This window comes from Lonchura striata, chromosome 2, assembly GCF_046129695.1.
Source record: "Lonchura striata isolate bLonStr1 chromosome 2, bLonStr1.mat, whole genome shotgun sequence".
In the NCBI taxonomy this organism is placed as follows: domain Eukaryota; kingdom Metazoa; phylum Chordata; class Aves; order Passeriformes; family Estrildidae; genus Lonchura; species Lonchura striata.
Window position 1 is genome coordinate 92,934,126 of NC_134604.1, and position 25,936 is coordinate 92,960,061.

The 25,936-nt window shown below is 40.5% G+C and overlaps 1 protein-coding gene across 2 annotated transcripts in view; it reads right to left on the bottom strand.

Annotated features, from left to right (window-relative positions):
* Positions 1-25,936, bottom strand: part of COL4A2 (collagen type IV alpha 2 chain) — a 147,253-nt gene that overhangs the window by 13,900 nt on the left and 107,417 nt on the right. For both annotated transcript variants that reach the window (XM_021545583.3, XM_021545584.3), the window contains exons 15-36: positions 25,641-25,703; positions 24,835-24,879; positions 22,748-22,801; positions 22,420-22,486; positions 21,048-21,149; positions 20,484-20,639; positions 19,789-19,881; positions 19,318-19,484; positions 17,059-17,131; positions 16,866-16,972; positions 15,552-15,753; positions 14,718-14,777; positions 13,893-13,955; positions 9,856-9,963; positions 8,449-8,670; positions 6,122-6,283; positions 5,485-5,655; positions 4,228-4,371; positions 2,833-2,958; positions 2,300-2,481; positions 815-878; positions 355-429 (exon numbers count right to left, since the gene is read on the bottom strand). In XM_021545583.3, the coding sequence (XP_021401258.2) occupies positions 355-429; positions 815-878; positions 2,300-2,481; positions 2,833-2,958; positions 4,228-4,371; positions 5,485-5,655; positions 6,122-6,283; positions 8,449-8,670; positions 9,856-9,963; positions 13,893-13,955; positions 14,718-14,777; positions 15,552-15,753; positions 16,866-16,972; positions 17,059-17,131; positions 19,318-19,484; positions 19,789-19,881; positions 20,484-20,639; positions 21,048-21,149; positions 22,420-22,486; positions 22,748-22,801; positions 24,835-24,879; positions 25,641-25,703 (2,506 nt within the window). The remainder of the gene's footprint in view (positions 1-354; positions 430-814; positions 879-2,299; positions 2,482-2,832; positions 2,959-4,227; positions 4,372-5,484; positions 5,656-6,121; positions 6,284-8,448; positions 8,671-9,855; positions 9,964-13,892; positions 13,956-14,717; positions 14,778-15,551; positions 15,754-16,865; positions 16,973-17,058; positions 17,132-19,317; positions 19,485-19,788; positions 19,882-20,483; positions 20,640-21,047; positions 21,150-22,419; positions 22,487-22,747; positions 22,802-24,834; positions 24,880-25,640; positions 25,704-25,936) is intronic.

The following is a 25,936-nucleotide window of genomic DNA, read 5'->3' on the forward strand; positions in this document are numbered from 1 at the left end:
AATTCAATATACTACCGAACAACTCAATGCAAAATATACAAGACTTTGCAATCCCAACTTCTATAATCATGGCCTGATAGTGCTTCTTTTGTCATGAACAGCAAACAAACTATATAGAAATGTTTACTGGAGTTGCCAGTCACTATGCTTACTGCTATAATGGTACTTTCAGGTGAAGAGGTAAATATAGCACATATTAATTTCAATAAAGGAAAGATGAACCTCTCCAGGAGCTGTCATGAGAACACAGGTTCAAGAGCCATTAAAAGCCCATAGAAAGGTCTCCCTCCCTTTCTCTGGAAACTTGGGTATGTGAAAAGAAATACATTCAGAGAGCAACTGTGAAATTAATACCTGTTAAGCCTGGCACACCAACTTCCCCTTTAAGGCCTGGCATTCCTGGTAAGTTTATAGTATCTCCCCGATCACCTATTTCAAACAAAAATGAACTCATGAGTGGCAAGTCTTTAATTTAAACAGTATTTCCTGTTGTTTCAAAGGAATTGCAACTTCAGAGGCAAAATTCTGCAACTATTATCTTTGTAGAATAAAAGATAAGTAAATTAAAGATGGCAAAAAATTGTTTGGAACAACCTCCCTCCTTGCCATAGATGGATTTATCTCTGGACATCACATTTTGCATGAAATTAACAGCATTAACCTTTTTAGAGTCTTCCACACATATAATATCATTCTGTAAGAATGTAGAAAGACTCTTTGAGATTGAAGACACACTGAGACCTCTCAGAACTTAATGTCAAGTATTTGATTGGTGATGAATACAGAGAGTGCTCAGATAAGAAAACAAACTCACCTATTTCTCCATGTGAGCCAGGAGTACCGAAATGGCCTGAAATTCCTGGAATGCCCTTTTCTCCCTATGATATGATTGAAAGCAGGCATCAGTTAGTGAAAATGAGGATTTATTCAACCTTCCAAGCAGCTGACTTTGGAAATATGAAAAAAAAGCTATTAAAAGTACCAGTTTTGAGTTTCTGTAGTACTATATAGAGTAACTTGGCATCAGTCAGTTAATCTAAATAAGCACCAACCAAGGGACAAGTTATGTTTGCAAAGGCTTAAGTTTAAAATTGAGGACATCCCATTATGCACATATAGCAGTGAGTCCTTGTGCTGGCTTTGCCTAGTAGCCAGTACAGGATTGTGTTTTGGATTTATGCTGGAAACACTGTTGATAACACAGGGATGTTTTCATCCCTACTGAACTGTGCTTACCTTGTGTCAGGACATTTTTTGCTTGTCACCCCATCCTGCCAGTGAGCAGGCTGGGGGTGAGCAAGGGTTTGGGAGGGGACACAGCTGATCCCAACTGTGGATATCAATGGATATCCCACACTTTATGGCCTCAAGCTCACCATGTAAGGATGAGGGGATGATGGACTGGGGGGTAACAATGCTTGGGGTTTGGGCATTAGCTAGTTGGTGATGGGCAACAGTTTTCATTTGTATCACTTCTCTTTCTCAGGTTTTATTTCTCTATAATTGTTTTATTATTATTATTATTACTATTATTATTATTTATTGTTATTGTAGTTTATTTAAATTATAAAGCTGTTCCTATCCATCAGTTCTCTCACTTTTACCCTTCCAGTTCTCTTCTCCCCATCCTGCTGGGGATGTGTGGGGGAACAAGCAACTGGGTGGGGCTTAGATTCTGGCTGAGGTTAAACCATAACAGTCCTGCAGTCCTTGGATAAAAAAAAAATTCTTATTGAAACATAAAGGCAAAGAGAACCTGAGAAAGGAACATAGTTTTTGTCTCTCTTAAATAAATGATGTCTATGAGTCTACTGTCAGGACTTTTCTAAGCGTTTATTTCTTCCAATGTAATTTATTTTGCTGCCAGAGTGAATTACAATGAATTTCCCTCTGGAAGCTAAGATTTTTAGGCTCTTTTATTGTTAAGTAAGTGACAGTGAGTAACTTTTGACAGTGATACCATTAAGTCCTGGGTCAAAGAGGAAAGTAAGCCCAACACTGGGAATAAGTTTTACCAGGAGCTATGGCAACAGGATCAAAGATCTAGAAGGAACCATCTGGGTCCTCACTGGCAAAATTTTGGCCTATGAAATTTGGATGTCTCACAATGAGAAGAGAAATTACTCTGCTTAATGAATGTTGGAGAGAGCAAGCAAAAGTATTTGATCATTCCATGCTTATAGCATTTTTATTTTTGTACTGCTGCTGTTTGGCAAAATTTCAAGGGGTGAATGCCACTTCCTGAGAAGCTGAATGCCAGCACAAGGGCACCATTATTCCCTCATGTGCATAAACTCACTCTGACTCCTGTGGTGCCAGGAAAGCCTCTGATGCCAGGAGAACCAGCAGGACCAGGATACCCTTTCACACCTGTCAGCCCTTTCGCGCCAATGTCTCCCTTCACACCAGCCACGTAGCTGGGATGCCCAGGAGACCCTGGGGTTCCTGTCTTTCCAGGAAGGCCTGGCATTCCCTTGCTACCTGCAGGCAGGGAAGAAGAAAAATAAATAAGGGAAGACTGACATGTGGGCTTGTGTGTAAGAAGTTTTCCTGCTACCAGCCTTCTTGATACATGGCACCACAATGTGCTGTACAAGGCAACACACACACACACACACACACACACACACATACACATCATCCCTCAAAGCTTTCCTTGGGGGTGACTCTGTGAAATGCATCCAGGAGCTCAGTTTCTGCTGCCAGAGACCTTGCTGGGGAGACTGCAGCCAAGTGGTACAATGAGTAGGGAATATTTAATATGGTAGCTGAGAAAAAGCACTAAAATTATAGTTCTGAATGTGCTTGCCTTTTTTTACTGTGACCACTGACCTTTTAAGCCAAAGGATCCCTTTGTGCCCCTTTCTCCAGCATCTCCTTTTTCACCTTTAACTTCCATCATCATGCTGGGCATGAGCTTTGGAGGTTCTCCTGGGGGGCCTTGATCCCCACGATCACCTAAAGGGTAAAAAACCCAACCATGTTACAAAATGCTAGTCAGCAGCATGGTCGGAAAGTGAACAGAAGAGTGATTTAGGAAAAAAGAATGACCTTGCACAAGCTACAGAAAATCCACTTCCATGAAAAGTAACTTGTGTCAATACAACATGGCAGTAGAAGAGCCATGCTTAAGAAAACATGAAAACTGAATTAAATTTGTACATATAATCATGGGAGTTGGACCCAGACTCCTCTGTGATACATAATTTATCTCTCATCAGATCAGTTAGGATTCATGTGTTCATTAAAAAGCCCCAGAATCATGGTTTATAAAAAAAAAAACCCAAAAGCACATTGGAGAAAGCGCAGAAAAGTAGTTTAGTTCTAGTGCAAAGAAAATTCTCAGTCAAAAAGCAAAAGAAAGTGTTTGGATTTGTTACCAGTTATAGTTTTCATTTTCTTGACTTTATGGTTACTGGTCATATCAGTAGATAATGTCCAGAAGAAGGGACACATATAGACTCTGTCTTTAGTTCATTGTGGGGTACAGAAACAGGCCAGTAACCCAGACTTGTCTCCTATGATTATGAACTCTCTCATATTTCTTCACCAAGAAGTGTATTTGCACTTCTCTTCACAGGGGCTGCTTTCACACTTGTCTTTTTCTGAGACTGTTGCTGGGATCACTGTTCTGCAGCCTCTGAATTGCAGACACTTTTTAAAAAAATGCCAATCTCAGGGTCCCTAGAAATAACATTTTGGTCTTCTGGCAAAACATTTATTTAAAGGTAATTGTATACAATCAAAAGAGGGATGAGTTGCAGTTTTTATTTCATCACCAATAATACCAGCTGAATGTTTGTGACTTTTAAGTTTTTGATAACACTTGTGACTTTTAACTACTTAATTTTAATCACGTAATTGCCATTTTTTCTGAATATTTAATTGTCTTTACAGTGCAACTGGAGAAAAATCCGAATTTTCTCCCCCAAACATCTTATGCTTCCTGGGAAAATTCTCTCTTGACTTTTGCACATGTCCAGAGGTGCCACTATCTGAGTTGAGATGAGGAACAAAATGTTTGTCTCCAGCCTTAATTGTGTACAGAAGTAACCTTTCCCTGAGTGTAAAATTCAGGCCTTTTGGCCAGAGGCCCATGTGTAAAATAGGTGGAGGAATGTCTGAGCTAAATTTACCATGTGAAAAATGTGTCTTTCTTTGTGTTCTTGTAAAATAGTTCTGCAGATGTGAAGAGCAAACACACTAGTACCACCCATAAGCAAATACCTTTGAAGCCACGTGCACCCTGTGAGCCTTTATCTCCCCGAGCCCCAAGTGGGCCAAATTCTCCTTTCATTCCCTTCATGCCTGGTCTTCCTTTTAGGCCTGTCATGCCTTTGAAACCATCAATGCCGGGGGAACCTCTTGAGCCTTTAAGAAAGAAGGGGAAGAGAACTGTTACTTCACTCAGATTTCTGCAAACTAAATAAATATGAACCAGCAACACATGACTAAAATGGTATGAAAACTTCAGTGCAGCAGTACCTATTTTTTGGGTGCCTTGATGCCTACAGCAATCTGTAGTTTTGGAGCAGGCACCCAAGCTCTCTAAGAGGTAGTAGAACTCCTGAGGTAGTGTGCTCTCAGGAGTACATGAACCTGCCTCAACTGGCCAAGAAAAGTGTTGTGGAGATGACCAGAATTTAGTGCATTCTTCTGAGAGATCAGTACAACCCCTCTCCTAGAGGTGAGCTTGATATATGTACTTAGTTCCACACAAGGTTTGTAGTCAGCCTGGTCTACATGTAGAGATACAAATCATGGGTCTAGGACTGGCTGGTCCTTTCTCAACAAAAACTCCCCTACTCCTGTTTTCTAAACAAGAGAATGTTGTTTTACATGTGTAATGCCAACAAATAGATCTTCATTTCTCTCAAATGACAGCTGATTAGTATTCCAGAGCTAGTCTTGCCCTGTCTTTCCAACTGATGAGATTGCAACATGCATTTTTAAGCATGCTTTGTGCTCAGCTTGGCTTCACATGGGGTTGAATCTCCCCATGTGGTGTAATTACACGTATGTGTTTTCCTGTGGCTGTTAGGTGAGAATCTCACCTTCTCAATATAAGATTAGTATCCGAGAGTCACCATTGAGGTCTTGTGTCTGGCATTGCTCAGTTGACAGCTCCCAGCTTTAAAAAACTTTAAAGCCAATGTTGGGGAAACATCTCTTAAATTTCACTGAGGACCAATGGGACTAGGACAAGGGTAAGAGTTTTAGAGAGAAAACAGTAAACACTGTGTCTTTTCTTAAATGAGAAATAAAACAGCCATTGCTCTTCTAAATAGGGCTGCATATCACAAGCTAGCACTGTGCCAAGGCCAACACAGGGGAAACAGGCAGTGATTTTGGAATGTATTAGGCACATGATCCTAATTCTGCTATTTTAAATAGAGGGAGACCAGCAGAGAATATAACTGACTCATGTCTGCACAGAAGAGCTTTAATCAACTACTGTTTTCAAAGCAGCAGTTCAGAGCTCACCTTTATCTCCTGGAAAGCCATCCATTCCACTTATGCCAGGGGGACCAGTCACACCACGTATACCCGGCAGTCCCGTGTGACCCATGTCACCTTTGTCACCAGACAGACCCTTCAGGCCCACGGGGCCAGGAAAACCTTGCTCACCATCTTCTCCCCTAGCACCAGGTGGACCTGTTTTGTAAATGTGAGAAAAGGAGAGTAAAAAAGGTTTGGACATAGATGATGATTTTATACAAGGTAGCTCAAGAGGGAGAAAACTGCTGTCCTACCAACTTCCCATCGAAGGGGAGAAATTAGGCTTTTTCAACAAACAATTGCAGAAAGTATTATAAAGATAAAGTAGCTCATCAACATGAACCAGCCTTGCTATCAGTTTGGTTCCATACCCACTTGCAACAGGACCTCTTTAAGAATTAAGCCCCTTTTACTAAGACTACCCTCATTTGGTGGCTTCCTTTTTCCAGCCTGCCAGCAGCCAGCTCTGATCTGACTTGGTTGGTGGCTACAGAAAGAAAAGCAGCAGGTCTGCCTCTGAAGATCATCCCCAAATTTAAACTCTCTGCTGTGGAAACCTCACAGTTGCCCTGCCACAGAGGACTAGTAAAAGGAAAGACACAGGACTGCGTTACTTCCTCACCAAGAGGTCCTTGAGAGCCGGGGCCACCATCTGGCCCACGGTTTCCTGGTGGACCTGGGAATCCATGTGTTCCTGGTGTTCCTGGTAATCCTGTCAAACCAGGGAGACCTTGTGGCCCTGGATCTCCTTTGGGTCCTGGCAAACCTGGGCTACCATCCGCTCCTAAAAGACCAAAATTATGCATTAGAAGCATCATATGTAGTGAACATGTTTTTATATATTTCTTCTGTGTACACCCAAGGCTTCCAGGGTGTGTTTTTCCTTTGAGAATTCAGTGAGAACAGGAAAAGCAAATTAAAGGACTGGTTGTTAGATTTAAAATAATTGATGTTACCTGCAATAATCTCAATATTTCCATCAGATAGGTTGATTGACTCTTTCAAATGAATAGTAATGATTTGGTACCATGTGGATATATATGCAGGTCTCTTTCAGTTTTAATCCCCATTTTTCTATTTTCAATAATGCAGTTAGTCCTGATCTCTCTGTCACATATATCTTAGTGAGAACTGAATCAAGCAGCTGACTGAACCCCTGAAATAATGCTATATATCTTTTCTAAAATTTTATAGGCGGGAAAAGAAACATTTAAGACAGATGGTAGGATCTGTGTTATTGTTCAGAAATTTCCACATAAGGTTGTCACAAGGCATTTCTGTAAAACTGATACGAATTCCTAAGCAAAAAGGCCCTAATTTTACACGACTTAATGCACCGTGTGAAAAATTATGTCTCTACCACATATGAGGAAAGAGGGTGTTAATTTTTAAAAGATAATGCCTGCTTTTCATTCAGCTTGGAGAAGCAGCAGCATACAAATACTATATGGAATTTTAAATCCAGGTCAAGTAGATCTCCTTCTCTTTCTTCAGGTTTTACATCAGTGTAGGCCCATTGGCTTGACTGTAATTAAATAAGCTTTATAACTGCAGTCATTTAAAGTGGGTTTTCTCAACAACAGGATAAAGGCTTTAGTTTGCTATTCTGAATGAAGTGGCAAAGATAGTATAAAGGAATCCCTAGTCATCTAATGTAAAATTAAAAAAAATTCATACTTGTAGAAAAATTCACATGCTATCTGGAGCCATTCTGCCAGAACTGTAAAATAAATCAAGAACTGACAAACTAATAATGCTTTTTATTTTCACTGTATTTTTAAGTACTGAAAACTTACTTCTACAAAAATGTTTACAAAGAGGATGCAAAGTCACACCATATTTTTTGTTTTCAAACATAATTGGATTTTGTCCCCTTTTCAGAGGTGTTAGTAATATTTTCTGCCTTTCCTCAAACTTGTTAAGGGCCATAGAGCTGCTTTCATCCCTTTCCTTCACTCTGGGTCTCTACCTCAAGTGAATCCAGCTCTCCTCACTTCAAACAACTCTGAGAAGATGATGCTCTTCTTTATTTAATTCCATCAAAAATCATGAGAAGGATATCTAAAACTAGTTTCTGTGATAAACCTTGCTTCAAGCCAGTCATACAATTACTAATCCTTTCTCAGTTCCACACAGGGGAAGGAGGTAATCAGCAGTCCTAAATTTAATTATAGGTCCAAATTAAATTGAAACTGTGTAGCAGGGTATGATAAATTCCCACATGTGTTTTTGAAAGTCCTTCACAGATTTCAGAGACTGAAAAAATCACATTTTGTTAAGAAACTCTGTTTCCTGCAGGGATTTTAGGGTGTTTTTATGATCTGAAATAACAAACTAAAATGAGCACCCTGAAGTTACGAATAAGCATATAATACTATCTTTTTCTTATTTGTGAGTGCCCAAAGACTGACAAGGTAAAATAGCTTATTAGCAGTTACCTAACACTTTGTCCTCTTAGCTAAAATTTACAAATTCAGTACTACTGCAATGTGCTGATCAGCAAAGCCATACAATACCCAGACATTTTTGGTATGGGAAAAAAAATCTCAGTATTATTGCTGTATGTAAGGGAAAACTCAGGATAATAGTGGACCCACCATTCCCTTAACTACAGTGAAAAAAAAAATAGCAGTACATCTGAAAGTGGCAAAGATGACTAAAATCTGGTTCTCTGCTATGCTTCTGTAGTTGATTTCATGTAGTGTGAAGGACAGCTGAACATAAGTGATGGATCTCCAGAAAGTGTTCAGAGGAGCCAGGCATGTTTGCAACAGCTGACACAGAGGTGGAAAGAATGGGAGATCATCAGGCACTGGGAATCGACAGTGAGGTCATCAGTACCTCTGACCCATCCTAACATGGTCTCTTCCCACTCTCACATCCCTACAATTTGGCTGCATTTGTATCACACTCTTACGCAAACCTTTCTTTATTAGAAGAAGCTGTTACCTCTAGTTCCTGGTACTCCTTGATCTCCTGGTGCACCTTTCAGCCCTGGGAAGCCGGGGAGGCCAACATCCCCTCGGGAACCTGCTGCTGCTCCAAAAACGTCACCAGGAAGACCCTTCGGTCCTGGTGCTCCTGGAGCTCCGGATTTTCCTGTAAGGCCTGGGTGTCCCTGCAGTCCAGGCAGCCCATTTGGGCCTCTCTCTCCCCTGGGTCCAGTAAAACCTATAAATAAAACAGGGACTAGGCATCACAGAGTTCACTACAAATGCTGGAGTTCTAATCCTAAATATACCAACATGATGTCCCCATCACCACAAATGACAAGGTAAAGGCTTCTGGTAGACTGGGAAACTGGAGCTGGACTGAATGTTAGCCCAAGCCCTGGTGAAAGATAGCATGGAAAATTGCAGGGGATTGCTCCCTGTGGCCTGGGAGCCATCTGGGAGCCCTAATTTAGCAATCAGAGCACTCTGTGGAGCTTACCAGGGGAGATAGAGGGTCATGGTCCTGCCCTATGCTGCACAGAGCCATGTTGTATGATGCATCCCTTGATGCATCAGGATGCACCAGGACAGGCACCAGCTCTTCTTTTGCTCTCTCGGTTGCTACTACAGATGCTGCAGATGAGTCCAGAGAACACTGTCAGGCCATGTGCTGCCTGAGGGCAAAGCACCACCTGGCACTGGATTTGGGAAGGTTTGCAGCACTTCAGAATCTGTGAGGATCTAGGACTTTGAAATCAGATATCTCAAAAACATTTCCAGAGAGCTCATAAATTAAATTGCATCAATGGCTTCTGTAAAGGGGTACACAAAAAACCCCAAACCACTCACTACCCATTTCTCTGGCCAAATAAACTTGGTCAGCCACAGGAAAGTGATAGATTCTGGAGGTAATTCCTGTAATTTTTGCTGGACTGAATGATAATTTGTGAACATACACACCCATTCCAACTTATATGTGCATGCCACTGAATGAATCACACTGCAGTACAGTGGCACACACACAGGCTCATTTATACTGATGTTGAAAAGAATTAAATGCAAGTACTAATACTCTTATTTTCTTCCTTTCTGCATCATCATTATGAGAATAATGCACTTGGAATCTAAAATTTATTGTTATTGAATTTCTTTATGAGAATTTAATTAATTTTTACCATCACATTTATAATTTTGAACAATAAAGCAGATTTTTAAAGGCTGGTATCTATGAAATTTTTCATCATTATGGAAGTTGCAAGAAATACTTCTGGATTTGAAATGCAGTATTTTTGTCTAATGGCTTATTGATTCAATGCAGAAGGGAAGATATGTGAAAATGTACCTAGAATCAAGTATTTGTGTTTAAGTGACTTCAATAGAAAGGTCAAAAGTATGTAAAGAATGACTAATTGTTTCAAGATACCTGGAGGACCTGGGAATCCTTCCCGACCTGGATCACCTCGTGTACCATTTAGCCCTGGGAAACCCATTGGACCTGGATCACCTGGGAATCCTCTTGCACCTTTTGCACCTAAATTTTATAAAAGAAAGTACAAAAGTGTGATCTGAACAAACAAAACAGAAATGTGCATACAATGTAAAAAAAGGCAGTAGTATCATCATAATGTGTTTCTGGATGCAAAGATGAAACCTTTAAAAAAAGATTAATGGGGCTATATAGTAACTCTTTGGAAGTATTCAAGATCCCAAAACAAGGTTAAGTGCCTTTACAAACATGTATTAACCTGGCTTAAAGACTAATGATATGAAGACTACTACGGTAAAGATAATTAGTTTCACAGTGTTTTGGAGCTTTTCAATATTTTGAAAATTAAGGCTTTTAGATTAAGGTCAAAAAGACAATGTCAAAAAAGAATGTTCACAGAAATGGGCACAGATGAGATGCTGTAGGAGGAAAAAAATTTTCCTTTCCCTGCTAAACTGATCATAGAACAAGAGCAGACTGGTTTAGATAACTAAGAAGAAGAAATGTAAGGCTAAAGGTTAGATCTAATAATCCCTGAAAATGAATACAAATTAACTAGCCTACTTACTATATTTGTTACATTACAGGTCTAGAGATTCCCTAGTTAAAGAAAGGATGTGCTCTGAGAAAAAAAAAAAAAAAAGAAAAGGATGCGCCAGTTCTTCAGGCACTGACCTCTTGTTCATACTGATTTTTGTCCTGACAGCTAAAATGATACCTCCTTTCCTTGTGATACAGTATTTGACATTTCAGTAAGGGCAAATATTACTGTTCTTTAACATCTCAAAACCTGCAAGCATTTTGTAGGATTCATTTGTTATGTTTCAAAAATTATATATTTTTTCCACACAATAGTTTTATTATATGAGTCTTGTTAATCCACTGTATTACAAGATCAAGATTTTTGGTAAAGTTCTTTGAAAATAATTTCTGGGGAATGCTTTGTTCCACTACACTCCCCAGTGTATAAGTTATAAGTTTCCAGATCAGGCTTGAAGGTCAACAACATGCTTTAACATTTAAAATGTTGCTTAGCATCACCATGAATTACAACTAATTTATTCATTACTGAAAGCAAGTTTCTCTCCATCCCTAACTATGACAAACCAAGGGAAATATCATTTGGATTTTGATACTTCCTTTTACTTTAGTTTTCTGAAATTTATATTATTTAACCATGATTATTTGTAGTTTTAAATATCATTAATGAAGGGGAGCAGGAAACATTAAAAAAAAGGGAAATAAGGTGCACATAACCAGCCAATGCAGTGTGCATAATATTTCACTGTGCTGTACAAAACTCTTCAGTGCTGTACAGGACTATTTTTTCTCTCCCTTATATGAAAAGTAACTTCTCTGAAAGAAATCAAAAGGAAAATCTTAGGCTTTCAGACCTCAATGAAAAACTCCAATGTGCCTCTTACCCAAATGGCATCTTGGTCTTGTTTCCCATCTGCAATAACTGGCTTTCATTATTCTGCTCATAATTGCACTAATTAAAAAGTCACTTAAGAGAAAGAAGGTGCAGAAGGAGAATACATCCACTGCTTACCACATATTTGAGTAAGTCAATATGTGATGCTAGCTGGTGATAACGTTGTGCTAAACGGCAGTGCAAAACAAGTTTTTATTTTGGCCAATGTAATGTTTGGTTTGCAAATATTTTAGTTGTTTGGGACAGAAAACAGCTTAAAAATTTTATACAACACAATCATGTAGATCTTGAGACTCACTCCTGAATAACCAAGGTGTAACTCAGGGTGGTCTGTGTGCGTTTCCAGGAATTTCAAAGCAACACAAGGACATGAGGGTGGCAGGTTATAAAGACAACTCCTTGCTTGGTACACTGTGTGCCATTAGCACCTAGGACACCAAGAGACTTGATGGTCTACAGAGGAGCTCCATGCTGGCTGAACAGAAGGTGGGAAATCTTGTGGACAAACCACATCACTCCAAGCAGACAATGAAAATGGTGAAAAGGAGGTGCTGGTGCTTTTGTGTTGAACTGGCAATTGTGGGTAGGAATGATGCTCCAGACAACTCAATTGACAAAACTATGGCAAAAAGAAGCTGTGAAAATGTGTGCTTTTCCTCCTAGGCTTCTGGTTCCAGAACTACCTCTGGAACTGATTGAAAGGCAGCTACAAACAGTGGTCTGCACTGGGCTCTGCAAGGGGCCCTTCCCAGGTTTTGCAGAGAGAGGATGAAAAACAAGTCTTAAAAAACCCAAGTCTTAAAATTACTGAAGTATGTAAGCTAACAAAAGCAGAGAAAGATCTGTTGAAGAGCTAACCAAGAATACAAAATGTGAAACACATGAAACAGCATCACTTGTTACAGCAGTCTTACATCTGGGAATTAAATCTCACTGTACTCACTGAAAGAAAAACCTTCAAGCTCATAAGAAAGAATAAACAAATCATATTCTGAAAAAAGCTACAAATATTGCAAAGAAAACAAGAAGCCGTGATCCTAGCAACAAACTTCAGCACTAGGACTAAGGAAACACAGATAATCTTTCAACAGAGACAAATTTTTTCCTTTTAAGATACATTAATCTGTGATAAATCAATTAATCAATCCATGTATATATTAATAAACCTTGTGATGAAAAAAAAAGAGCTTGACCTTAAAAATTATACTCCAGATCTCTAAACTTGGCTAAAGCACAGAAAGATATGCATCAAGAATTTTACATTTACCAAAATCTGAAGGACCCAGCTATGTTTTTTCTCAGTGTCTTTACAGCTGGTGATGAGAAGGATTTATTGAAAAACAGTTTTATTGCTTAGTCTGGGAGTACATAATTTATAGGAACTATCAGTGCTGGTGAGACATTTCCTCTTCAACCATCCAACACACCTTGCCCATGTGTCTCAATTCTATCTCACACAGTCCCTCAGGCTCTGTCCTCACCTCCTCTTCCTCTTGGAAGGAGGTGTACCACCATTGAGTCAGGAATGGGGTGAGGTGACATACAGACTCTAGGTCCCTTCAGAAGGTAGTCTGAGTTTATTAGAAACCCATTCTTTTACACACTGCTCTGATACCTGACTGATCATTTAATCAACACCCTGTCAAACCACTGGCTAATTGAGAAGACACCCTTTGGTTAACATATTATAAGAAAACAACTGCTCAAAACACCAACTGCAAGATTGTTTTAATTCTTTCTATCAGCCTTCTCAAAATTCCCCAGAACAATTCCTGGGAAAGTTTATCTGGTTTCTCTCTCTCTGACTAAACTGTTGCATCCACAGGTCTCCCTTTTTGTTTAAAGGAGGAGGTGGCATTTATAATCCCCTGCAGGGCCCTTTTCAGGAAGGAGAACAAACACAGCTCAGAGGTGGGGAGCCCTCAGTGCTGGGGAGGCCCAGGATGAGCAGATGGCCCCTCTGGGCTAGGAGGAACCAACTCTGCAAGGAAGGTGAGCGTGGCCACAGACAGAATGGCCGTGTGGCGTGGCAGACAGCCTGGCCCAGACACAGTGCTGCGGCTGCACTGAGACTTTGGGCTCACGCTTGCTGAAGGCACTCTATGCATAACTTGAGAGGAACAGCGAGAAGGATCTGTCACAGTCCTCCTATCAAATCCTTTTATCACCCTGCTCTCAGTGGACAGGATTTGCTTTGTGAGGTGTGCAGTCAGCTCTGAGAGATTTCAGTACACTCTGTAGCACTAAATCTGTAGACTCCGTACATCCTTACTTGCTTGTGGAGAATAGCAAACAGGCTGTCCTTTCTGCCTTCTGCTTCATGGCTGACACTCATTAACAAAGGCAGGCTTGGTTCAGGAATGGTGAAGTTACCTGGGCTGCACACTGCTTAGATCTCTGCCAGGGTCAGGTTAATGCTGTGTTCCAAAATAATTTCTAGAACTTGCTGTCTGCTAAGGCTCAGTTATAACTGATATGGCAAGATACCCTCCAAATGTAGCGTATGTGGGAAACAACATGGGTAAAGGCAAAACATTACCTGTGGCTCCTGGCACTCCTGGCTTTCCTTGGGATCCCTTTGGTGGCCTAACACAGCCTGCACCTGCAAACAAAAACCCAAGTTAGTCACACTGGGCATGTTCCTGTACTGTCTCTCCATGTCTCTGGGCCTGCAGTTGAGACAATTTCATTAAAACAGGTGAAGAAAATTAACAAGCAAACTCCTAATTTGAAAAGAAATTTTATTCTTAATTGAAAAAAAAAATTGGCTAAGTGTGGCATTTTCAGGGGAGCACTCAAGCTAATCTCCACCCCAAGAGCTGCTTTTCTGCCTATTTTACAGGGGTTATGGTGGCAGGTCCAGTTGGACCAGCATGGGAAGTGTAGTCTAGCCTACTCCATTTTTCAGAATAAGAGAAATGCTTTGTTTCTCTATGGGTGGTTTATACCCATGAAGCAATCAAATTAATTTTTGTAAAAATCTAAGTGTTTTTTCTTATATGTCACATTGCACTGAAAAACTTAACTCAAAGTTCTTCTTTAAAAAAAAGTTGCTAGAATTTTCTTGGGCACATAATTTCTGGTACTGTTTTTATAGATTGCACAGTAATCATACAATAAACACTCAGGAGTGATGAAATGAAGAATCTCTGAATTGTAGAGCCGAAAGTGCAATAATTTTAGAAAATATTAAATTTTATTAATTTAGTTTAGAGCTACACAGAGTATATGCATGATTATTTGTGACCTAAAGTTCAAACAGTTTACAACCAAGAGCATCCAAAGCAGCCATCAGAAGAAAGTATCGACTCATAAAAGCAGCATAATACTACAAAGAAATTCAAGCCATGTGTATGTACAGTACCTGACCATATTGGTTCGGTTGCATCTCCTCTAGAAAAGTCTTCAATGACCTGCCCACAGTCTGTGAGCAAAGAATTAGAAAACACAGTTATTATCTAAAAAAGAAAAATTGCAAAAAGACAAAAATGTTCTCCACTCTAACTAAAATGTCTATAAAACCAGCAGATAATGTATTCTCTTAGGTATTATGCACACATGCCACACAAATTATTTGCTGTAACATACTGACCACTCTATCCACACATTGGTTAGATCCAGGCCTAAAACCTATCCTGTCCATGTTAGGAGGCTGTCCCATGCACTGTGTAAGGTTGAGATGTGCTTGCTTTAGCTTGAAAATTCTACCAGGCTTCCCAAAGTGGAGGAATAAAACTCTGAGTTTGAGCCCTTCTGAATGGAGCCCTGATATTGCTATGCTTGGAAGGGACTTGAAAATCTGCAGAAATACTATGAGGAGCTCTGAAGGGTGGAAACATGATTTTCTCTGGTCAATTAACAGATTATGTTGGATGGGAAAAATCAGAGAAAACCATGTGTGGGATTTCCAATGGCAGGACATTGCTCCATTGCTTCTAACTGCTTGAAACATGAAAAATGTTACTTGCTGCCACTAACACATTAATTCATGTCAATTAATTTAAATACCTGTCATAAAACTACCGTGACATCTGAGGTATCTCCTTTTTTAAGATTTCTGGACAATACCAGCATTTCCTTTTACCCCACATAACCCCCACCAAGCTGTCCCTTTTCAACAGTGTGCTGGATAAATGCTGCACACAGCTCAGTGCTGATCTTCCATGGCTCTGATGTAAGACACAGTGGTGTCTCTTACCTAGTTGGCCAGGCTCTCCTGGCAGACCAGGCAGACCTGGAGATCCTGGGTTTCCAGCTTGTCCTTGGTCACCTGGAGGACCCCGGAAGCCTTTTGGACCAGGAAATCCTTCACCTGGCAGGCCTGCTTCTCCTGGAAAGCCCTTTGGGCCTAATTCACCTGGATAACCAGGATCACCAGGGAAACCTCTGATAACATCACCCTGTGGGAAGTGAATGGAGGTGGTCACTCCTGATTTTGCTGAGAAACAAACACAACTCAAACAGTTGAACTGCTCTCATGAATAAAATCTTATGGGCAGTAATTTCTCAAGTGGTACATACTAGCTCTTTATCAACATTGACAATAAAGTATTTTTGAAATAACCCGACTTTAATATAGACCACATGACAGTAAGGGCATGAGAGAAATGCTCCTCGAGGGGACATTTCCCTAAAAATTTTGGCCCATGATAAGCACTTGGGCAATATGAATCAATGTTGTGGAGGGGCTCGTGGTCCTTTCTGAAAAGCTGTAAGTGGATTTGGGGAGACCAAATACATTGTTAGAGATGCATTGTGGCATTTACTTCTGAGAAAAGCTGACATAAAAATGACCCAAAAGGTTTCTTCTCTGTCTGCACTTCTCTGTTCCTGCACTCCCAGTGATATTTCTACACTACCGAATCAACATTTTACAAACATCACCAGAGAATGCTTTTCTATTTTCAGAAGCAATATAAAGTACCATCTTCACTGGTAGGAAAAGTACTGTGGTCTAGAGTGCCTAGTATAGCTCTTGCCCATCTTCAAATATGATAGATGAGCGTCCCAGTGGTTCAAAACATCATTTATGATGGGCCACAGGAATTCTTCTTGCAAGGTATTTAATTTTGCCTATAGAAAGAAGTTAGAAAATGAACAAAGACTACATGTCTAATTTCTAGATAGCTACAGTTAGGTGAGCTGCTATCAAGCACTATGATGACATAATGTACATTTTAAGGACATATAATTGCAGTAAATTTTGCTTTCTTTCCACACAGTTGTACCAAAGTTATTGAAGGTCAGTCACAAAGAATCTCAGACTATACTAGAAGGAGTCACTAATAAACCATACACTAGCACCTGTTGTTTAAATAAAATGGAAATAAAAGTGAAATTTTTTTCTAAAAACCCTAAGAATAAACCTAATGCTAGATTTATCAATAAGCAGCAAACCCAATCTAGTTTTGCATCATTATCAGTGAAAGAAGGACAGGCTGGTGATCATAACTCCTCAGAATTAAGTGCATTAGTAACTGTGTCTGGTGTATTTGCTGTATTTGCTGCTTACCGGGAGGCCAGGCTGTCCTGGTAAACCATCCAATCCATCTCGGCCTGGGAAACCATCTTCACCTCTGATTCCAGGCAGCCCAGGATCTCCTCGGATCCCTTTGGTACCTAAAGAAGACCTTCCATTGTGAGACCAATCTTTCATTAATACTATAAATAATAGGGAAAATAGGTGATAAGAATTTTCACTCTACCTTTTGTAGTTACGTGTAAAGAGTCTCCCTTTTCTCCTTTCTGTCCAGGAAATCCAGGTGGACCTGAAAATCCCTGGTGTCACAGCATTAAAAAAAACCCAAAACAAACCAGAACTGCTTAAGAAATAAGTATCAAGATTTGCATTTCCACTGTCCTGCTTAAAAAAAAAAAAAAAAAAAGCCTCCTTAAATTTTACTGCTTTCCTGTTACTTTCCATTAATGATTTTCTCTTCAGTAATCCCATTCTTGTGCAGAACCTTTATTAACATGTTCTAACTAGGACTAAGGTCTCTATGGTCCAAGGTAGAGGAGATTCTGCATGAGGATGGATTGGGACACCTGTGGCTTTCCATGAGCTAGAATCCTGAAGGTGACTGCTGCTGCAGGTGACTGCACTGGAGAAAACATGGTGAATTCTGTGTTAGCCACTAAAGGAAATGCCCTAAGCAACTCTTTGCCACCTTGGAAAAAACCTTAGGGTTCTACTGACGTGCAGTTCCTCCTGTGCACCACTCCCAAAACATCTTCACAGCTGGCAGTGGATTGAGACTGGGCTGTTCTGGGGCTGAAAAGCAGCACCACTTTCATATACCAGACAAGAACTTGGGCACAGAGGGATTAAATGATCAAATCACTTAATCAAATCACAGACCTGGTTAGAAGGGAGGGCTCCCTTCTAAGCTTGGTTAGAAGGGAGGGCTGGAGGTCTCTGGCCCAGCCCAGCATTTGGAGATAGAACAGGCTGCTCAGGGCCTTGAAAATCTTCAAGGAGGGAAACCTTCTGTCTTGCACAGACAAGCTGTGGTGATGCTAAAGACCAGCCTCTGGCATTCTTGATTCCTTGGCACAATGCTGGAAACTCCTACTGAACAGCCCATCTGAAAGTGGAATTTCTAGCTGCTGGCCAAGAGCCTTGTAAGCATGGAACCAAATCCATACCCATGGTAGGTGCCAAGGCCCAGAGGTTACAGAGTAATTTACTAGTGATTGTTTTATTCCACTTAGCTTTAGTTCTGAATAATTACACTCATGCTCACTGAAATATAAGCTGTGCATGTTAGCTTTTCCTTAGCCATCTCTTACTGTATTCCAGGGCAGGCACTAAATGAAAGGGATATACCTGATAAATTTCTTTTTCTTAAATAGTCCTGTGCCAAACATTATTTAAAAGTGTGTCTTTGGCACCACTGTATTTTATTGACATTCTGCGTAAAAAGCATATGTAAAAACTGTATCTCAGCTACAGATCACCACAACAGTACAGGTTTGCACTTCTGTTAGTCAAAAGAGTGAGATTAGTTTTGATTGTAAGCATTCTGCTTTACCTGTGGCATATTTGAAAACTGCATTTTAATGGTGAGTGGAGCCAATCTGTACTGCATCTTAAAGTTGCTTATTTTGGACATTGACTTTTCAGGCCAAAAGAAATCTCAAGAACTTAAAATAATGGTGAATTACTGCATTAACACTGCACTAATAGCATGATCTTCACATTTTTATTTTTTGTTCTCAAGACTTAGTTGTTATGTATAATACAACTTACAAAGGACTTATTCTAAAATTTTGAGAGATGTGACTGACTAAAGCCAGTTCTGCCTGTGAGGAGCCATGATGCAGTTAGCACACCACGTAGTGCAGCACCTCTATGTATCATCAAAAAAGAAGCTGTGTTTTCTCAGTGTTATTGAACAGTGTTTTTCTGAAAGACTATGTTGTAAGCAAGAACCTTACATTTTATCAGTTTAACATGTACATTCTATAAGCAACAACCTTAGGTTGCTACTGGAGTTCCCTTCTAGATGGTCAGATCACACTCAATACAGCAGCTTGAAAGGGCTCTGCTTTCTTCAGATTGAAGGTGGACTTTGGTTTATGGGGAAATCTTTCACTCTCCCCAAAATTTCTTATTTGCACTTCCATCGTAGCAATTGTTGGCCTTCCATATTTTGTGGGTGGATGGGTGGGAGGGAGGGAGGAAGGAAGGAAGGAAGGAAGGAAGGAAGGAAGGAAGGAAGGGAGGGAGGAAGGGAGGAAGGGAGAAAGGAAGGAAGGGAGGAAGGGAGGGAGGAAGGAAGGAAGGGAGGAAGGAAGGAAGGAAGGGAGGAAGGGAGGAAGGGAAGAAGGGAGAAAGGGAATCATACTTTTAATAATTTTTTTCCATGGAGAATAGCTTGAGGATTTGGATTTTTTTTCATATAAAACTTGCATATAAAACTAAGGCATATAAAACTAAGCAATAAAAAACCCAGCTATCTCACTTTTGCTCCAGGGTAGCCAGGAAGACCATGTGGTCCTTGATCACCAGGTTCTCCCTTCCTTCCAGGCTGGCCAGGGGTTCCTGGAAAGCCAGGAGGGCCACGGGGGCCAGTAGAGCCTCTTCTGAGCTCCTCACCCAAAAGGCATCTAGTGCAATCCCCTTCTTCACCTAAGGAAAAAATTTGAATGAGAAGAAACAAAGCTCTATCAACAACAAACAGATGTAGAGCTGTAGCTGTCTTATAGATAGCCTTGAGAATATCTGAGTAGTTTCTCAAATACTTGAGAAAATAACTCCTTTTTTTTTTTTTCCTGACAAGAACCCAACACAACGTTTCTTTGTCATGTTAGCCTCAGACCAAATTCATCAGACCTTATGCATGTCATAGTTCAATAAACCAAGCCTGAATGCACTGGGGCTTTACATAATGCATAACAGCAGATAATCTATTGAGTTATCTGTTATAACCTACCTTTAGGTCCTTTTTGTCCTCTTGGCCCAGGGAAACCTTGTATACCAAATCTACCTGGTGCTCCCTCTCGTCCTTTTAATCCAAAGAGAGGACCTAGAAGTTTAATTTAATAAAAATATAAACTCATCTACTGAAAATTTACTCTTTTTCTCTTTCATTCCAATTTCTTTGGGTTGCAACACATTTTCCCATTTTCCCTAATGTCACTAACCCAGCTTGCTGTGATGTACTCCCTCCTCTCTTCCTCCCTCCATCCTCTGACAGCTTCTCACACTCATTCTCAGTAACTTCAATCTGTTGTGGCAGACAATCGTACTGTTTTTTGCTCTCTCTAACACAGAATTCCTCCTCTCAGCTCAACCTGCTCAACATTAGCACAAGTAGCCTGCTCTGGATCACCTCCTGCACATCCTTTTCTCCATTCTTTCAAATGTTGCCAGTACTGTCTAAAAAATCACACAAACCTTTTCTTCACTGATGAGTGTACATGACTTCTCTGTGTGTCCTCCCCACCTCTCATTTCATTTCATTTCATTATTTCATTTCATTTCATTTCATTTCATTTCATTTCATTTCATTTCATTTCATTTCATTTCATTTCATTTCATTCTGTCAATGTCTCAATGCCAACAGCTGTCTTTAAAATAATCAAAGATGTTCCTGAGAGTTCTCACCATCTCTGTTTTTGCACTTACCAGGGGCTCCAATGGGACCAGGTGGACCACGAATTCCGGGTGAACCATCCTTACCCGGAATCCCAGGCGGTCCCGCATAAAAAGCAGGAGATCCTATTTCACCCTTTTCACCTTTTGGTCCCATTTCTCCAGGTAAGCCCGGCTTATCCCCATCCGCTGAAACAGAACAAGGGAAGAAGTTCAAAGCAATTTCTTAACAGTGCTGCCCAAGGAGCTGTGATGTAACAGAAGAGAAAGTTAATACAATTTCACCTAACATGCAAGGAAAAATGGACATACTTGGCATGGAGCAAAAATGGTAACTGCACTTATCACTTGAGCAAATCAATAGCAGTTACAGAAACAAAGCTCTGCAATCATCTCTATTTCAATAGTTTTGCAAGAGTCCCACTAGTCCAAAGGAAAATGCTCCTCTCATTCTCTGCCCCCCCAGTTATTTTCTACTACTCTGCACTGTGTATCACCTGATCACCAAAAAGATTTTCCCCACTGTGACCCTGTATTAGTCAAAACTCCTAACAGTATAAAGTTAAGCTGTTAGAACATGTAATGCTGGGGTATTACCATCAGAAAATCCAGGAAGACCAGGCAATCCACGATCTCCCTCCTCTCCTCGGTCTCCTGGGAGTCCAGACACACCTGGGAAGCCTGGATCACCTCTTGCACCTGAAAGACATCCCCGATTCCACAAAATGTGTTAGTGATGCTGCTCTTTGTAAAAAAGCAAATATTAGAATCTTCAAGTGCTTTGGAGTAGTAGAGTTTACAACAGTTTCTAAAATGTAGCTTTGGAAATGGACTGACAGGAATGGTGTGGAGCCTCCAAGCCCAGGAAGCAGGATAGTATCTTTCATCTTCTACTAATATGCAGCTAGAGCTACATTGCTCCTGGGAAGCACAGAAGAGCAGCTTTCTGAGGAGAGCCCCTCTTTTTCCTACAGGAAGTTTCTACTGTAACAGATATGTGATATGTGAGCTTTTCTTTGCTTCACACTACCAAAAGCATCTGGGCCCAGCCCAGCTATTGCCTGCAAAAAGTATCATGCACTTGTTAAAGATCAGTGGTAGTAGAAGACATGTGGTGTCTTCAGCCCTCTGCCTGCTTCTTTCTCTCTCTACACAGTCTCTCCTGCTTCTAAAAGGTTGGCAGGGTATTCTGGGTGATTTGACCAATGTTTTGGGCCTCTTGCCCCCTTTCTCTTGGAGGAAGGAACCATTCACTGCTAGTCTCTCTGGCTTTCAACAAGACTAGTAAACTCTGTGGTATGAGGACAAGGGCCAGGGCAATGGCATGTGATCACTCTTGCTGTTTGCTGGCACATTTCCTTGAATAGTTTTGGCCTTGGCAAACTGCTATCACCTTTTATGTGTTTCTAGTCTAGCCATGCAGAGCCACCACAGCTCTGTAGAACAGCTGACACTGGATGCTACAAGCTTAGTGAAAAGATCACAACAGAAATTTGTCAATTTTAAAAAGGAAAAAAATACTCTTATATTCCTCAAGGCTTTTTTAATGCATGTCTGTGTGTGTGCGTTTGTGTTTCTTTCTTTCTTTCTTTCTGTCTGTCTGTCTATTAGATGCTGTGCTGCCACTATGTGCTTTATCCAAAGTCTGAAACACGACACAGAAGACAGACTCCCATTCTTCCTTTTGCTGGACAACAAAGTCACAAGCTTTTTTGCTTGCTTCTTCTCTGTGGATACAGGCATGCATGGAAGCCTTTTGTATAGCAATCCAGCTCAGCAGGAGAGACAAAGAAACCACCTGCCTGCAAAAAGGTGATTAAGGCACTCTCTTGGAAGGCAGTTACAGCTTCTGGAACACTTTAGCAAACACATTTTTTTTATGAGTTGAATTCTTAGAATGTCATGCTTTTGATCTATGCAGAAGGGAGTAAAACAGCTAAGATAAACAATCTGAGCAAAGAAGATGTACCTTTCCTTGGGATACGGGAAGGAAAATAGGAATCTGGCCCTGGAGGACCCATCTCGCCAGGCTCCCCCTGTCAACAGAAGTTGAAGTATCACACCCAAGCACATTGCTATAGTGAATTTCTTTTAAAATGAAACACAAATCCCCAAACTCCCAAAGGCACTGACACAACATTTAAGAAAACTCAAAGATAGCAAATTAAGAAACTACATAACTGGTTCTACAATGACAGCAGACACAATTGCTCCTACATGATGACAGAAAAGGAAAGAAGCCAAAATGACAATCTGGATTCTTGTTTCTAAGCAAATAAAGTAAAGTAAAGCAGTACCTTGCTTCCTCTGGGCCCATGGCCACCAGGCGGACCATCAAATCCTGGAATACCCTGTAATACACATTAAAAACAATTGACTTTTCCTTTATCAGAGAAAGACTAAAATTACTTGGTCTGTAGCAATTCTTGTAACACCAATAAGGTTCCTTGTGGTTTGCTGTCCCACCTCTTGGACCAAGCCTAACTCTTGCCAAAGGCCAGAGGGACCTGCTGTGCTGCAGGCTCTGTCACCCCTGGCAGTGGTGCAGATGGAAGGAGCACCTACACACACTCACACCATTCCATGGATGCTGCAGGGTGCAGGAGGAGAAAAGGGGATCCCCTCCATGCCAGTTGACACATGGGCTAGGCAGCCAGACCACAGCAGCCTGCTGCAAGAAAACTAAACAAGTCAGAATCATTACAAGTAGACATATTTTCACTGGAATGGAAACAGTGAGCAGTGAAATAGCAGTGTGCAGTGAAATAGCACAGAAGTACACAGGTCCTTTTTGCTCTTTTCCAGGTGGCTGGAGACTGTTTGGCTGAGAACTCAGAAGCAGACAAATTTCAGAGATGCTGACCCAGATGAGATCATCTCTTCTGTGTGCTTTACTCAGCTCTTCAACAACTTTTGTTTACAGAAAATGTTTCTATGTACTCTGGAAAGAGACTGGTGTTAAAAGGGTGTGCTTTTAGTAGAAAACAGTGGCTGGATCAACAACTGATGTCAATTAACACAGTTTTGTTGAAACCAGTAGCTTTGGTTTTATTTACACTTATAATCAGATTATTAGTCAGCTTTTTAAAATCTCAGCATCTCTCAAGTTTCATAGTGGGTACCACTCTTACCCAGAACTTGAATGTTAATAACCAGCTCTGTAAGTCACTCTTGAAGTAGTTTTGGAGCACTAAAAGTACCACAGCTCTCCAGATGCCACAAACCCGATCACTTGTTTCAGAGACTCTCCGTAATGGCAAGTGTGCATCACTGGGAAAGGAACCTCTTGATTATCAGGTGTAAAGTCTCTTTACACTAGGTGGAGCTGGTGGTCTAAAAGCAAAGCCAGCAGCTTCCGACTTAACTGCAACTTCATCTATGTGCTAGCAGGACTTAATCTTCCTTCCTTCTTTCTTTCTTAAGAATAAAATCACTCAAAAATCAACAAAAAGGAGGTTGTGACTAGCACACAGTAGGGTGTCCCCTTTCACAAACACCTTATACAATGATAGTCCATCCAAACCAACATACCTTCTGCTAAAATTATTGTCAAAATTCATCCTCAAAAAGGAGCAGCCACTGCTCACATCTGACTGGAGCATAACCCATGTTAAGGTCAAACAGTGGGCTTTAATGGGTTTTGCACCAGCCTCTCCATGTATGTATTACTAATAGCAATTCCCTTCCACACCACCAGGACTGAATAACTGTGCAAATGTTATTTTTCAGATTTCGTGTACTTTCATGTCCCATGTGTTTCATGTTATTATTGTTATGCCTTGGTGGCAGGACAAATCTTTAAACAACTAAAGATGGCAAAGCATGGAAAAATTGTGCATCCCACAGCTATTTACCTCATGGAAGTGATTTCTAATGCTGACTGAAGAAGCCTTTTTCTGAGACCAAACAGAAAGTCTCTGTCTGACAGAATGCTATTTTAAATATTTGGGTGTGTTTCCATGGGGACAGAGATCTAACTGGTATATTTATCAGTTTCCATCTCTTCTCCCTTTGTGATATCCAAGATAACCGTACGTTTCAACAACATCTGCAGAAAGCTATTCAAAAAAGCTTCTGCTTGTAGCAAGAAAATCACAGAAATCATAATCACAGTAATTAGAACAATGAAAGTGATACTTCCCTGTAATGGTCACAAAAGATGCTCATGGTTTAAGCAAAATTGGATTTTAATCATAGGGTAATTTCTTTTTCTCACTGATGAGAAAAATAAATGACCCAAAATTAGAATGATGGATGAACCCAGATGATATTTGTTGGACTACAGCTAGTGTAATTGCAGGCAGAATTTGTCCTCTACAGTTTACTTTGCAGACAGATTGTCTGCATATGTGTTAGAAACAACAGTCTTGCACGAAATACTCACTCTTTCTCCACTGAGTCCTGGAAAACCAGTGATGCCAGGCAGTCCCTATGAAGGTACAATAAAATTAACAAAATAAAATTACATTCTAATACCCTCATGGCAAAGAATCATTATTATTTCTTAGATAAAATTAATCCAACAGCTTGAAACTCTAACAGTCACACTTCAGATATATTTTCAATTAGATTTTTGTATGGTGCAAACAGTACAAGTCTGAAATCTAATCTCGTATTTTACTTTTTTCTCTTTTAATCAATACATTGTAAATTGACCATAAAGATGACTGAGTTTAAAAAAAAATGCATTCTCAGTATTGTTCTCACTCCATTTAAGCATTTCAGAAATACTACTCCAAAACAAGCAGTCATAGATGCTACAAGGAAGCATTTACATTGACTTTTGTTTGAGTTTGTGAGTAAGCAGAGTCAGAATCACGTTTGTGAACCATGGTCTGCAGACAGCTCAGGTGGGAACAGTGAAGCTCAGCCCCTGCTGAGCACCAGCACAGCAGCTGTGGTTGGTGAGCACAGCTTCAGGCAGAGATGCACGAGGCTTCCCAGCGATGGCACAGGCAAACCTTGCCATTCTTTGGCACACCAGAGACCTGTGGGGGTCTCCTCCCACCACCACTTCAAAATGACCTTTTTGCTTTCCTGCTTCAGGCAGTTCTGAGCTGGCCAAACCTATTGATCTGAAGAACTATAACTTCCATGATTTTTTCATCTGTGTTTTGTTCCAGAAGGCAAACTCTCAGCTCAGATCCACCCACTCAGCTGAGTGAATTCTACCTGTAATGAGTGACTCACCCTTTGTCCTGGGTAGCCCATTACCCCTTCTTCACCTTTTTCGGGAGGAAAGAGAAGAACACCCTGAGGAAAGATTGCACGTCAGTTCAACATAGTTCTTCATTATGTGCAAAAAAATTGCAACACTGTTTTATGGAAGCTAAACAGGAAGAAAGCATCATTGTAACACAAGGATAATCTAATAATAGCTGCATGTGAAAGAACTGTTGTCCTTATAATTAAGTGTAACATGCTTGCTTCATTACAATAGCAGGAGCAGGCCATTAGAGAGAGGACAGTGTCTCCCTCCTATCATC